Source organism: Bicyclus anynana, chromosome 8 (assembly GCF_947172395.1).
Source record: "Bicyclus anynana chromosome 8, ilBicAnyn1.1, whole genome shotgun sequence".
In the NCBI taxonomy this organism is placed as follows: domain Eukaryota; kingdom Metazoa; phylum Arthropoda; class Insecta; order Lepidoptera; family Nymphalidae; genus Bicyclus; species Bicyclus anynana.
In genome coordinates this window covers 3,749,056-3,764,966 of record NC_069090.1, presented here as the reverse complement: position 1 = coordinate 3,764,966, position 15,911 = coordinate 3,749,056, and the positions used below count along the sequence as shown (strand labels likewise).

Sequence of the window (15,911 nt, the reverse complement as noted above, 5' to 3'; positions counted from 1 at the left end):
ATATAGGAAATTAGTGAACGTCTGTCTTCATATGTACATCTGTGTGCGTTTCAGCGGGTACATATACTGCGAACTGGCAAAATAAAGGTGCGTCATTTTTTAGTTCAGGAAAAGGAGTCTGGATTTATTACTACGTCTATGCCACTGAATCGATTTGAATGAAATTTGGTATAGAGTAAACTAGAACTTGAAGCCATATGGATATTACTTTATATCTCATAAAAATCCAAAGCTACTGGAGGTTCTTACAAATCTATTAGTATGTATTTAAATACATACTGGTCAAATTACACATTATTTGTGTTTGATTAAATATTATTTACTAGCGGACGCCCGCGACTTCGTCCGTGGGAACCATGGATTTTTCCGGGATGAAAGATATCCTATGTAATAATATTTAGTATTAGTAAACCGTATAAAAACTTTCGCGTTTATATTATTTGTTGGATTAGTCTGGATTGGCTATTAGCTATTACCTACTAGATACGTAGCTTCTACAATGAATACAGACAGACGTATTGTCTCAGTTTCAGAAAGACAGCCAGAAGCAGGCCACTGGATGCGGCGACAGTCGCGTGCGTCTAACGGCATTGATGCGCACGTCACCATCGCGACCAGACCGACTTAGTTCATGTACTTTACTCGTAATTGCTATATAATGGACCACAAAAACAATGCATCTAAGACCTTGTCTAGAAGGGGCGAATTCGTCGCGAATCGTATCGCGCGAGTTCATACACGCGTTGTCGAAATATTAGACATCAATACATCGCGTCCACAAGCATCGCGCGAATTCAAATTACGTGCGTAAATCGCGTGCACTACGTCTCGACTCGCGCGTGATTTGCACGTATTGCGCGTGAGTCGAGATACTAGGGACGCTTTGTTGCGTCTAGTTATCATTCGCGCCAACTCTAGAGCGAGTGTACGTTCAACTCCATGTTTCACACTAAATTCCTCTCCAAATGTTCGCGCATTGGTACGCGCCTTGTGGACGCAACGGTCGCGCGTAATACGCGCGAAAGAATCGCGGCGAATTCGCCTTTTCTGGACTAAGCCTAATTGTCAGTATGGATATAGTTATAAAACTACGTATGTACAAAAATTGTCTGTTGATTGAAACTAAGATGTTTATAGTAAGCACAATATCAAGTAAGACATCAGGCCTTCAATAATTATCATATGTACCGATTTATGGGCTTACGACCATTGTTCACGACTCAGTTGATAATCCGATCACTGTCTTGTAAAATGTCATGGAAATCTCATCTAGATAGTGTATGATATCCACCAGTAAGCATCGGATGACATTTGTTACATAGAATCTCAATTTCGTATACGTCGACCAGTATACGTCAAAAATAGTGAATTGGCCTGCTGCTGTCTTATTTTGGTATTTATTATCAACCTATTAAAATAAACAAGAAATCAATTGACAAAATGATACAAAATAATATATATATCTTCTATGATACAAAATATAAATGTCATCCGGTGCTTACTGGTGGATATCCTACAGTATGTAGATGACATTTTGTCAATTGATTTGTTGTTTATTTTAATAGGTTGTTTTGAATTGAATTAAAGACTCAAAATAGTGAATAGACCAGCAAATCTAGATATTGCCAAGGAGCTATAAGCTCGTAAAAAATGACAACTACCTACCTAATTAATTATTAACGATGGAATAATTCCAAACACAACTTGTAGTCTTAGATAAAATATCATGCGCCTAATTTAAATAAAATTTAAATTAGATTTACGTAATTAATATTATTAAGTATTTTCGTAAACAACTATATTTACTTATCTATAAAATATCTATGAGCAAAATATGAATTTTAATTTCTTTGAACTCTTAAGGCTCCTCTACACCGGCGATAAATCGACCATACATCGGCCATAATGAACTCTCAAAAACTGGGGGGTAATTGCCTAACTTGATCGGATACGTTTGTCTGCAAATTCATTCCATTATAGTTGTCAAACTGACAGTTTTCCTTAGGATTTGACATTTATTTCACGTAAATTTCATTAAATAGAGCCGTCAAAAGGATTTTTACAATTAAGTTGTATGCCGATTAAGTTACACAATTACCCACCTGATTGCCACAAGTATTTATCAGCTGTCCACTTAATCGCGTAACCTACATATTGGTAATCTCATCTGCTGAATTTCCTGTACCGTTCGTCCAAAAAACCAACACATAACCGATTTTTGCAAATCTTGTTTTTTGCAAATGACTTTGTTTCCCTCGCGATTTCGCCCAAGTAGATCCCATTCCAGTGGAAAATTTAGGATGTAAAGTTTTCTATGTGCTATATATACCTATTCATTAGAATGATTATAGTCTAACAACCAGTTTCTTCATGTAAAGCTAAAGTAACAGTAAAAGTGGTAAGTACTAAAGAAGACTTTATTTTTCAGTGAATAAGACCGTCACTTTCGATTTATTACGTTACTTTGACTGTTACTTGCGATGAAGAAACTGGCCGTAACTCTATGCCAAATTTCATTCAGATACGTTCAGCCGTTGAGTCATAATTATAACAAACATCCTTTTAAGAGTTTAGTGAAATTTTCAGCGTTTTCTTTCCGTAATCCAAGACCGATAGTGTAGAGGAACCATTAGACTAATGTGATTGTTAGAAAATACCATTAAAATAATATAAGATAAAGAATTTTGAAATTAGGGTCCAATTTATATTTAAGTGCTGTGTTCTCATAGTTCTAGTCATTTTATGTATAAACTACTAACCTCACCTACTTATACTACAGGAAATTATACATACACTAGCTGAAGCCGCGCGGTTTTACCCGTGTGTTTCCCGTTCCCGTAAGAAAACGGGGACAATATATAGCCTATAGCCTTCCTCGATAAATGGGCTATCTAACACTGAAAGAACTTTTCCAATCGGACCAGTAGTTCCTGAGATTAGCGCGTTTAATCAAACAAACTCTTCACCTTTATATATTAGTATAGATATAGACTAAATAACAGCAATAAAAATAAAATACCTGTGATGCGAAAAACTACATAACATGAAACATACACTTACACTTTTTGTAATACAACTTTTTGAAGTAAAACTTCTTAAAGCACGCTTGTCTTGGGGATTAAACTGGTTACGAAAAGTGTAATCGAGCGAGGCGAACGAATGTTGTGAGCGAGAGGTAAAGAAGTTTTACCTTGTACATATTGTGTTTTCTGTGGTTTTACTTCTAATCTAATCTAATGCAACTCTTTTTTTTATTTGCACACGCCATTTCTATTGCTTTTTCTATCCTTATATATCTTACTAACTGAAGGAGGTGTATCTTCATCAAAATGTTTGTCCAAATATTTGTGATATTGTAGTTAATGTAAGTTTTAGCTATGTATTACATAAATACTAACGTAGGACAATTTAATAACCTATTTAACTCATTTTATGTATTATCATATAGCTATAGTAAGAATAAATATTTTTACTTTATTACAACAAGCAAATAAACGCCTTTAGTCTCTGGGTATATGACTACCTTCACCGAGCTGGTTATTCGATGAAAAGTATTTTATATCAAATTAAATATGTCAATAAGCAGCTAGCAGTAAACAAACTCATCTCGTATCGATTATGGCTGGTTTTAGAGTCACGCTGATCGGACGCTGACCGTCAGATCAGCGCGTAGCCCATCCCATAGTTCTATAGAACTGTTAGGATATTCACCATGCTTTAAAATTGTATCCTAATAGTTCTATATAGTACAGAAGTTATAATAACAATAGTTATATATAGTAGTATAGTTTTTGCATGACTCAACTTATAGCACATAAGTTAAAACTTAATATTTTTATTGATATTTTAATTCGTCTAACAAAAATATCCTTGTGACAACTGAAATCAAATAAAACTAAATTGTTAAAACTAAGTATTAGTCGGGTCAAAAAAAATATTCCATTTGGTTATTTATTATACTAAACTCATACTACTACATGCTTTAATAAAAAGAGAAGATACCACCGCACGCGCTGATAGCTGCGCGTTATTCTGAAACGCTCCCTAGGCGTTCATACATTTCGTCTGTCAGCACCGATGGTCAGCGTCTCGTCAGCGTGACTCTAAAACCAGCCTAAATTGAAATCGTATTGATTTAGGATAAATAAGTTTATATACGTACTTCTCGAATTTGTAAATGTCTAAATCTACATGGTCTCCTAAGTATTTATAAAACAATGACTTTGATCTGAGGACTTAGTGGCAGTTTGGTACTGTTACTATCGCGTTAACGTAAACGCGAATTTCTAAGGAAAAAACAGCGCCATCTAGTGGCACTACTGCACAACTGTTTCAATTCCATATAAATTCGCGTTTACGTTAACGCGATAGTAATGGTATGAAAATATTGAAAACTCCCACTAGGCACACTGGAATACAAGTGAAAAATGTAATGTATAGAACAAATTAAGTTATTTGTGTATGATTCTCATTAAAATATTAAGAAATTTTGACTTCTGAACTTTTATTGCAATACCTAAGACCTAATAATGAAGAAACAAAATATAATTAGCAGTGTACCTAATTGTAGATATACTAAATCAAATGTATCCTATTATAACTAGGCACCGGTACGATGTCGTGTAGAAACCGAAAGGGGTGTAGATTTTCAAGCCCTCTTCCATCTTTGATTGCATCATTACCAGCAGGTGAGATTGTAGTCAAGGGCTAACTTGTAAAGAATAAAAAAATATACTGAACTTACTACGTACTTTGATTTATTGAGTTGTACATTATCAGCTGTTTAATAAATGCCTAATGTTGTAATCATTGACTTTTGACCTAGTGAAGATCGTACGCAATTTGTTACTATAAATTAATAGCACAAATAACTTGATAATGTAATAAATTATTCGCTTCAATTCGCAGTGTTGAAAAGCTAGATTTGTCTTCCTTGTTTTAATTTTCATTAACATAAATCAATTTGTGCCAATCATTCTACCTATAAAAGAGATTTGGGACGTAAACCTTGACGATGCTACAATGCGGTCGGCAGAGGTTTTTAACCGACTTCAAAAAGGAGGAGGTTCTCAATTCGGTCGGTATTTTTTTTTTTTTTTTTTTTTTTTATGTATGTACACCGATTACTCAAAGACGCCTGGACCGATTTCAAAAATTCTTTTTTTGTTTAAAACGGTATAGCCCCCATTTGGTCCCATTGCCATCATGTCAAGATCTGATGGTGGAATCCTGGAGAAATTGAGGGGAACTTTCGAAAATTATATGGGTGTCTAGTGTGTTCGTATACTTTTCCATTTAGTACTTTTAAGCACTATAATTTCATGAAGGTTTAAAGTCGATCTGATGATGGAGCCATAAAACAGACGAGGGAACTTCTCGGCGATTTACAGCAGTTACCTTGTGTTTGGGCTTGATTAATTTGTATTAATGAGAACTTTCCACATAGATAGGTTGTGACTGTCATTTAGGGGTTTGGTGATGAAGACCAAGGACAATTAAGGGAACTCCTTAACAGTTTACAGTAACTACCTTGTGTTTGGCCTTGATTAATTCGTATTGCTGAGAACTTTCTAAATATATGAGTTGTGTCTGTTATTCTGTCTGTCTTGGTCTGATGATGAAGACCAAGGTCAATTAAGGGAACTCCTTAACGGTTTACGGTAGCTACCTTGTGCTTGGGCTTGATTAATTTGTATTGCTGAGAATTTTGTACCAAGATGGGTTGTGACTGTCATTAGGGGTCTGATGTATTCGTTTGAGATGAAATTTTACACTAAAAATGGAAAAATAATAAAAATTTTAATAAAAAAATACAACCGACTTCAAAACCTAAAAACGTACCCACTAAACTAAAAAGTAAAAAATAACATCATAATATGTTCTACCTGCTGATCAGTATGAAGGCGGTGCTTAGCTGGTGTTGTCTTAATTAAAGCCATTTCTGACAGGACCACATAAAACAACACTGTCTGCAAAATCTAAATCTGTAAGATATTCTCACATGGCTTGAATTAATACATCACCGGCTTAGCACCGCCTTCATACTGATCAGCAGGTAGAACATATTATGATGTTATTTTTTACTTTTTAGTTTAGTGGGTACGTTTTTAGGTTTTGAAGTCGGTTGTATTTTTTTATTAAAATTTTTTAAATTGTGTATTAGGAGTATGCGAATAGTAAAGCAAAAGGAAAAGGAACAGGTTATCTGCGATTATTACTTTCGGAGCTACAGGAATTTAAAGGATCAAATTTGCGGCGCTGCCAAGGATCTCTGAAAAACGCCCCATACAAAATGGTAGGAACTAATGACGTCGTAGGTAATGTAATGATCGTTAGATTTGTATGTGCGTTTAAATAAAATTACTAATATCTTTGTTATTTGTGCGTTCATGTTTATAGGTCATATATTAAAAAATGTCACATTTAATGTAAGGAATCTAAAACTGTATGAATTTTCATCTAATTACGATAAAAGATTTTTAATAGATTTTGAAATTTTATAATCTCATTTATTTTGCAAATATCCAGACAATCTTTGCTTTTTATGTATAAATTAGGTAACATTGACCTTATTTACCCGAATGTATCATAAAAATCAATATATTATTCAAACATAGTCATCATCCCCATTCCATTTTCAGCGCAATATTAAAATTAATTGAGCGAAAGTTTTAAGAGTTTCACTCCTTGAATCTCCTTTCAGGTTTAGTTTACACAGTTTTAGAGTTATATATAAGCTGATTTTTGGGTGTCTAAACATACGTAAGAAAGTCATCTTCCAATCGACCTTCATTCATTTTCACATAAAACTAATAGAACATATTTTATGACGTCATTTACTTTATTAGATGTGTAAGTAATTGATCGAGAATCATTCACAGTCAAAGATGAATATTGGCAATCATAATTCATAAATTGGGTGCAATTGGAGTGTCATATTACGAATGGGTATACTTATTACATCGACTTTCTTTTCATTTGTTATGATGAGTCAATACTCATCTTAATAATAGATGAATGAAAATGGTAGACCATAGATAATAACATTTCAATAGAGCATTGGATGTTTATAGAAACTTGGGTATATGATACACTGGCGTACTTTAATTTGAAATTTTAATTATGCAGTCGGATTTTAAACCATCAACGCAAAAATTTGTGGTGATCGTGTGTGTCTACTTGCCCCTATGGACGGAGGATGAACTGATTTTCAAATTCGAGTAGGTAAGAAATGAAAGAATTTGATTTGTGTATTGAAATGAGAATAATCATGTAGGTACTTAAATATTTTTTTCACTACTCTTGCTCAAAAACATTGTCATATTACCACTCCACAGCGGGGCTAAACAAGCATATTAGCCTCTAGGGGCTAAAGTAATTTTGTTTTTTTAATTATTGTCTGTTACGAGTACTAGCCAAGTACTAGCCTACTTTATATCGAAGGAGGTTATATGGCTCCGCGCGTCGAGCGATTGAGCCAGAGGTAAGGTCCTGACTGTTTGATAAAAATAAAACTTGGAATTGGAATAAAATGCAGCGTTCTTGTCTGTGGAATGCGGTTATTTTTTTTATTTAGTTTTTTATTGAGTTGCGAATTTATAGAGCGAGATTTGAAGACAAGGGTGCACGGTGTAATACCTTTGCCTTTAATTAATTAATAAAGAAAATAAAATTAAAGAGCAAGAATTTAAAAACAATTATTGTCATGAATAATCTAATTACTTGATATTTTTAAATAAATTCATTGTGAATTTGTGAACGTAATTTACATGTTTCGCAACATTAATTGTTATGTCTTCATCTAGTGAAAATGGTGACCCTAATTTGGAGATGGATCAAAAAAGACTTACAAATTAAACACCTACTTACGAAAAATTTAATAAGTGGAGAAAAGAACAACAAGTGCATTCTTACTTACAACTTACGCATGGTGTTTTTAAACAATTATCTAACATGTTTACCCCTCATATTCATTATTCAACTTCACTGTAGTCGGAAATTAAGTTACCGGGTAAAAGCATTTCCCCGAAACATCCAAAGTTATAGCATTATGTACCTACATTTTAATTTTCAAATAAAATATATCATTGAATATTTATTGTACTAAACTATTTTATTTTCTCGCAATCGTAGTGAAAAGCAGAGTGTAACACGTGGGGCTAAACCCATTATAAACTCGGTTTCTATTTAGGCGGCAGCACCGTTTAAACTTTTCTGTTAAGTTATAGCGAAATCCTGACATAAATCTACTTGTAAATAAAAATAAATTTAAATTAGTATTAATTTGTTTTTTATTCTTTACAAGTTATTCCTTGACTACAATGTTACCTGATGATAAGTGATGATGCAATCTAAGATAGAAGCAGGCTAACTTGGAGGAGGATGGAAATCCAAACCCGATGGGATTCTCTCCTGGGAACTCCCGATTCGAATCCAAACCCCTTTCGGTCGGAGTTTTTCAAAATTTCAAATGTTAACTTGTTTGTTTTTATTAATAAACATAATTATTATAACTTGTTTCAACACAATCTTTGTTTGTTATCGATTCGTTTTGTAACGTGTCACAAGATGAGTCGGGGCGGGATCGGACGAGATAATAACAGATAAACGAAATAATATGTCGCCGACGCTTTATAGCTTTTTTCCTCAACTTTATTAATAAATGCGACAACAATTATAGCATAAGCATACAGATTTCATCATTAACGATAACGATGTTTTATGCTAGAGATAGGCACTAGCGCTTCAACACTGAGGCGGGCAATATCATAATTATAGGTGCATAACTAGTTTAATTTCATTTAGTCGCTTATTAACATCGATCTCCTTTTAGCAGACTCAGAGGTGATTACAAAAATAAGAAAACTAATGGCGAACAAAGGTTATGATTCACAACATTTGTAAGGACATCTTAATTAACAAATCAAACTGTAACCAAAATAAGACACTGGAATGGCAGAGAATGACCTTGAGTGAAGTCACGCACTTGTGAACGTTGTGTGTAGGGTTAAAGGCGCCTTTGACAGATATCTAACACTCCCCTTTTTCACTCAAGTCACTTTCCCCGCCTATCCCAAGTAACCCATAAAGAATTACTCTCGAACGCCACGAGCACACTGAAGCCTTCCGTACCGCAAGTCGTTGCAACGCGGCAATAACACTCCTATTTATTATAAGAGGTCAATGCTTATTAAACAACGAAAGTTATTTAAACAAATAATGTTTAAATATTGTCTACAATATCGAGTTGTGTGTTCAGAAAGTATAAAAACAATACACAAAATTATGCTCGTATGCGCTCAGTGTTGCGGTTATTTTGTAGGTACGTAACCTATCTATAGTATACAATATCGTTGATTAACAGCTCACTGTTGAGCAGAGTTAGGCCTCCGATTTTAGTATAAATTAATTAGTATTCAGACAGTCAGAAACTAGACCTCGACAACATGGATTCAGTTGTTCATTTTAGCCTAGTTTTGACGCGATTTCAATATCGTGCTTCAATCGTTTCAACACGTCAGACAACACAAAAGGGTCAAGTCAATCGGCCTTAGGTGCGAATTAATGCATTTAACACCGGCCAATGAACTCACGGTGACACGATAACTGAATATAGGGCTGGGATTTCGTAATTTGCAGGAGGTCGGTGCATTTTATTTATTTCTAGCAGCCTTTTTTTAGCCAATTACCTTATCGGTCGATAGACTTCCACTGCTGGACACAGGCCTTTTGCATGGACCTCCAAGCACAACAGTCTCGAGCCGCCAGCATCCAGCGGCTCCCTGCAACCCGCTTGATATCCTCGGTCCACCTAGTGGGCGGTCGACCAACACTGCGCTTTCCGGTGCGGGGTCGCCATTTTAACACCTTGGGACCCCAACGTCCATCGGCTTTTCGAACTATGTGGCTTGCCCCTTGCCACTTCAGCTTTGCGACTCGCTGACCTATGTCACTTTAGTTCGTCTGCGGATCTCCTCATTCCTGATTCGATCACGCAGAAAAAATCCAAGCATAGCTCGCTCCATCACCCCGCGCTAAGTGACTTTGAGCCTTCTAATAAGTTCCATAGTCAACCATAATCAGCCCATACACTTTGCATTTAATTTTTTTTAATTATAAATATAATAAAAATACAAGTAAGTATGACTTGACTGCAATCACCTCATGATGCGATCTAACATGGAAGCGGGCTGACTTTTCAGGGTGAATCTACACAAATCCGTTTCTACACGACATCGTACCGAAATGTTAAACCGTTTGGCAGTACGTCTTGCTGTTCCCGTGGGAATATTAGGATAAAATACTTACAAATATCGTGGTTTTCTATTGGTAAAATAATTTTTAATTTTACGGCAGATTCCTGTGATCCGTACGATGCGGATCAGTGGACGTACTTGTTGGATGCGATGCGTCCGATACGATGCGGATCTGTGGACATCTATCCATTGAGCCACGATCTCAGTAACTATTATCGATGGGTAACATCTAAAAGTCGTCGTTGGCAAAACACCGAAAACTTGCCTTTTCTAAAGTCCTTGTAAAATAATTTTATGATCGGCATAAATAGCTTTATAAAGTATTGTCCGATTTTGATGATTCTTGTAAGATGGTCTGATTTATTCGCGACTAAATGAAATCTCCTCCATTTTTTTGGTTAAAAATTGTAGATTGTTATTAAATAGATGTAACAGCCCTAAATAAATCGAGTCACTTGGTATAAATCGTAACTTCCTGTCAGTTTAGGTCTAGATCCAGCCAGATTTGCAATTGATGTTACTGATAGGAATACGTACAACATAGTCGGTGACCCAGAAAATGTGACCGTGGTTTGGTTGAATGTTAATACTTGGTTGATACACTTTGAATTTAAATTTTGGAGTAGGTAGGGATAGAGTTGTGATAGCCCAGTGGATATGACCTCTGCCTCCGATTCTGGAGGGTGTGAGTTCGCATCGGGCATGCACCTCCAACTTTTCAGTTGTGTGCATTTTAAGAAATTAAATATCACGTGTCTCAAACGGTGAACAGAAAACGTCCCAATATTCCCATGGGAAAGGGAACTATGCGTGTGAAACCTCGGAGCGGCTACTAGCTGCTTAATTATTTATTGGAATTTATCAGCAGAAAAACATTAATAAGTAATACAAAAGATAAACAATTAGTACAAAAAGCGTTAGCTTTCAGCATTTTCATCACTTGTAGCCAAGTGGCACGTCGATTCTCTTTCTACGATAGCAAACGCTTCAAAAATTAGAAAAATGTATGGGAATGACATTTGCTATCGACAGGTCACGTGATCAAGATTTGTCATTCCCATAGGTATATTTTTCTAGTTTTCGAAGCGTTTGCGATCGTAGAAAGAGAATCGACGTGCCACACGTGGCTACAGGGGCAGTTCTGTGAGTACAAATATCTAATACAAGGTAAGTACCTACTATACAACCATCTTTAACTGGCATGTTGAACTTGTCTTTTCAAAAGCTTGTAGATCCACTTCAAGTAAATGAATTTGATTATATTCAATACAAATCATGTTAAGGTACTGATAGACTTGAGCAGTCACTAGTAATGAGCATTCGTGCGAATGTTACATCACAGAAAAATACAAGAACATTTTTGCGAACATTCTATAGAGCGTTCTGACGAGCATTCTAGCGAGCAGCATAGCTATTCTCTAACGATGTTTTGTATAACTCCCAGGCGCGAGTTTCGAATTCACCGCAATCTGTCTCATTCTATAGTATCGTGTTAAACAGAGAGATATAGAGGTGAATTCGAAACTCGCAATTCGAAACTCGCAGTGCGAGTTATAAAAATGTCGTTACAGAATAACCTAGCCGATTTGCTTGATCGAATCGAGCGTTGGCTAGAATTCTTAAGATGTTCGTAGCAATATTAGGCTCTATGCTTGGCACGGCTCGTTGTTCTGTTCGACAAATATAAAAACGGCGAATGCTCGATGTTCTGTTACAAGCGTATTCTCAAGTCTATCAGCACCTTAAGGTACACGAGTATAAACAATGTTCATTTTATAGATAAAACCACTGAGTATGCTATAACATGACTTTAACTATTTAAATGGTCTTTAAAAATATAAATAATGAATGTTATCTATTTACAGTAAATATAATTGTGTTTATCTGTGCATCTCCAGACATATTTATTGATTTTAATAAGGTCATGCGTTTTTATTATTGGGGTCGCAACTACAAGATGATTACACAATTTTAATGCATAGAATTCGATGAAGTTCGACTCTAGTGTTTCTTTATATGAAAAACGACAAGTGCGAGTTTAAGTTGCATGAAGAGGGTTCCGAACGTTTTTATCAATAAGTATTAGAATCTGACATGGAACTATTTTTTTTTTCGTTATTTACAAACCATGTTAACAAAAACCAACATATTTGCCATATATTTTTAAATTTTCCCAATCCCCACTATCTAATCGGGGAAAATTAGGAGTGCATACGACAATAGACCACCGAAGCAGGGATCGAACTACCACCCCTCGGTGTTGAGTCCTTTTTATTATTTTTTATTTTTATTTTTTAACAACTTGACTACAATCTCACCTGATGATAAGTGATGATGCAATCAAAGATGGAAGCGGGCTAACTTGTTTGGAGTAGGATGAAATCCACACTCCTTTCGGTTTCTACACGACATCGTACCGGAACGCTAAATCGCTTGGCGGTACGTTTTTGTCGGTAAGGTGGTAACTAGCCACGGCCGAAGCCTCCAGCCAGACCTGAACCAATTAAGAAAAATTTAATCGGCCCTGCCGGGGATCGAACCCAGGACCTCCGTCTTGTAAATCTCCGCGCATACCACTGCGCTACAGAGGCCGTCAAAATATCTGACCCAATGCAGATTGGCAGACTTCACACACGTAGAGAATTAAGAAAATTCTCAGGTGTGTAGGTTTTCTCACATTGTTTTTCCTTCACCGACTGAGACACGTGATATTTAATTTCTTAAAATGCACATTACCTACTGAAAAGTTGGAGGTACATGCCTCGGACCAGATTCGAACCTATACCCTCCGAGTTACAGGCAAAGGTCATATCCAGTATGCTATCACGGCTCTATATTTAGTAGAAAGTAGTAGGAATAGGTAGAAAGTAGTAAGATTCATTACGAACCTATACAAAACCTGTGGATTTTCATCCTCCTCCTAACAAGTTAGTCCGCTTCCATCTTAAACTGCATCATCACTTACCATCAGGTGTGATTGTAATCAAGGGCTAACTTGTAAAGAATTAAAAAATATTCGAGTAGAAATTTTCTATTTTCTAATTTGTATGTACAGTGCTTACCCTAGTTTAGAATCCTGTGCACTAACATTAACTAGTTGTAACTAAGTTTGAGGAGGAGGATATGGTCATGAATAAATACTTTGGACCAACGCATGTAAAGTCATGCGTTTACGGAAGTTAGCTAAACATTTATGTGCATATCTAAAAATTTAAATCATAAGGAAAAATACACAATATCAATTTTACACAAAACGAAAACAAGCATTCACGATTTAATGATCGATCCAGTTATGTTAAGTATATTTAAATTTCATATGAAATATCAAATGCCTCATCCATTACCTATGTTACTGAGCCTATTTATACGTCTTTCCAGGGTTACCAACTTAGGGGTTTTCCCCCCAGATTTAGGGGGCTAATAAGTGAAATGGGATTTTTTTAGGGGTCTGAAATTTTTAGGGGTTTTTTGACTCTTTAATATTTTTAAATTGATGATAATTTTAATATTTCTTTCTTGACCTAGTGACTTATAACCACATATATTACATCCACTCTGAGACAACTGGAAGCAATTTTCGTCGAATAAAAAAAAATTGTTAAATTTATTCATTGTCAACATGTATGATTTCAAAAAATCTGAATCTTCAGATAAAAGACGTAATATTTTGTCTGTATTAAATATAGACTTTTGAAACATATTACAGCATATTATTTCTAAATTATTATGAATTTATATTTTTTAGGGGGACAACTCAATAATTAAGGCGATTTTAGGGATTTTTGACACAAACTTTAGGGATAAATATTTTTGAGAGTTGGTAACACTGCGTCTTTCAAAAATGGCCACGCATCTTAATTCTGTGTGTCGTGTATAAATACGTAATTAGTGCTGTTTAATAACAGTTTTGCGTGTTTTAAGGGTTAAATCTTATGATAATCACATACGTCGCCATTCCAGCATCTTGGGACCCCAACTTCCATCGGCTTTTCGAACTGCCTATTGCCACTTCAGCTTCGTGACTCGCTGAGCTATGTCAGTGACTTTGGGTCGTCTGCAGATCTCCTCATTTCTGATTCGATCACGCAGAGAAACTCCAAGCATAGCTCCATCGCGTGCTGCGATATTGAGCTTTTTTATGAGTTAGTGACCAGCTGGCCTAATCACTGTTTTTAACCGAATTCCAAAAAGGAGGAGGAGAAAGTTTCTGAAAGAACCACAGAAATTTTGTAATTTAAACGGCTTAAATTAAAACATGCTTGGCACCGCCTTTAAACTGATCAGAAGGTAGCACCTCAGAATACAGAAAACCACCAGAAGGAATGATAGCGCAAAGAAGTGAAGCCATTTAAACTACACATTTTACGATTACTCACTCTGTGTTTGTCGTGTTGTTTGACGTGCTATACAGGTGACAAATTTAATTAAATTAAGCCGTCTTGTGCTATTCCTTCGTGTAAAAATGCCGTTGGTAAAAAATAGAAACTGAATAGGATCACATTTCACGTGTAAGTAGCACAAATAAATATTCTTATGTTAAAATAATGAATAATTTTTACGTGAATTTAGTTGTCATAGAAACCGATGACTTCATTTCAAGTGTTGCCAATGTAATTGTTTTGATTTTCCCTACTTTTAATTTCAATTCAAGGATTTATTATTTATGTAAAATATTAATCAACTAAATAGGTAGGCATAGGTTCCGGCAATTAAGTTGAAATAAAATTGTGGTAATCAGCGCAGATAAAGAAAGTGTAAAATAATCTTAAAGCTTTAAAATTTTACAAATAACAATGGCGTGCTATATTATAATAAGTTCGTTCGTTCTTGTCTGTTTGTGTGTTTGTTTGCACATTTGTTTGTTTTCGTGTGCTTGTTTGGTCTTTTGTTTGTTTGTGTACCTACTTGTTTGCTTGTTATCACTAGAAAACTGGTCCCACTGTTTTTATTATTTACCATACAAGTTAACATTTAATGTGATGAACTGTACACTTATTGTTTTCCTTTTAACATTATAAATTTTTACCACAAAATAGGGAAAAATTTAACAGCCTCATGTACTAGCAACATTACGCGGGTGAGAATTGCGACGAGTGCAGGCTGTTGTGTACAATTTTTGGACACACTGCGCACTATAGAATGACATCTAAACGTGGCTTCTGGTGGTTTTCTGTATTCTGAGGGTAGCACATAGGTAAGATGTTATTTTTTGCTTTTTAGTTTAGGTTAATTTTTGAGTTGGAAGTCGGTTGAATTTGTTATGTTAAAATTTTTTGATCTTTATTATCAACCTATTAAAATAAACATGAAATCAAATGACGAAATGTCATTTACTGTATGATATTCACCAATAAGCAACACATTTTTACATGGAATCTCAATTTCGTACATTATCAACTAGCATACGTCAAAGATAGTGAATAAACCAGCATGGTCACGGATACATAAGTCATCACTGGCAACACGCACTGTTCGAAGCTGACTTTCGTCTTCAGGCACTGAGGAATTTTGGACGAAAAGATGTCGCGGAGTTTCCCGAACGCTGCCCAGCAGGGCTAGCACGGGCAAGGGAGAAATTTATCCACGGGGAGAGGATAAAACGTTTATCCCCCACACTCGTTTTATCCACTCACCGCGCATGGGCACGCCGGTGGA

At 35.5% G+C, this 15,911-nt stretch overlaps 1 protein-coding gene across 2 annotated transcripts in view; it reads left to right on the top strand.

Moving 5' to 3' along the window:
* The window catches only part of LOC112052035 (anoctamin-4), a 44,044-nt gene extending 39,551 nt beyond the window's left edge, over nucleotides 1–4,493 (top strand). For both annotated transcript variants that reach the window (XM_052882956.1, XM_052882955.1), the window contains exon 25: nucleotides 528–4,493. In XM_052882956.1, coding sequence (XP_052738916.1) covers nucleotides 528–628 — 101 coding nt within the window. In that variant the 3' untranslated portion in view covers nucleotides 629–4,493. The remainder of the gene's footprint in view (nucleotides 1–527) is intronic.
* Nucleotides 4,494–15,911: the final 11,418 nt, after the last annotated feature.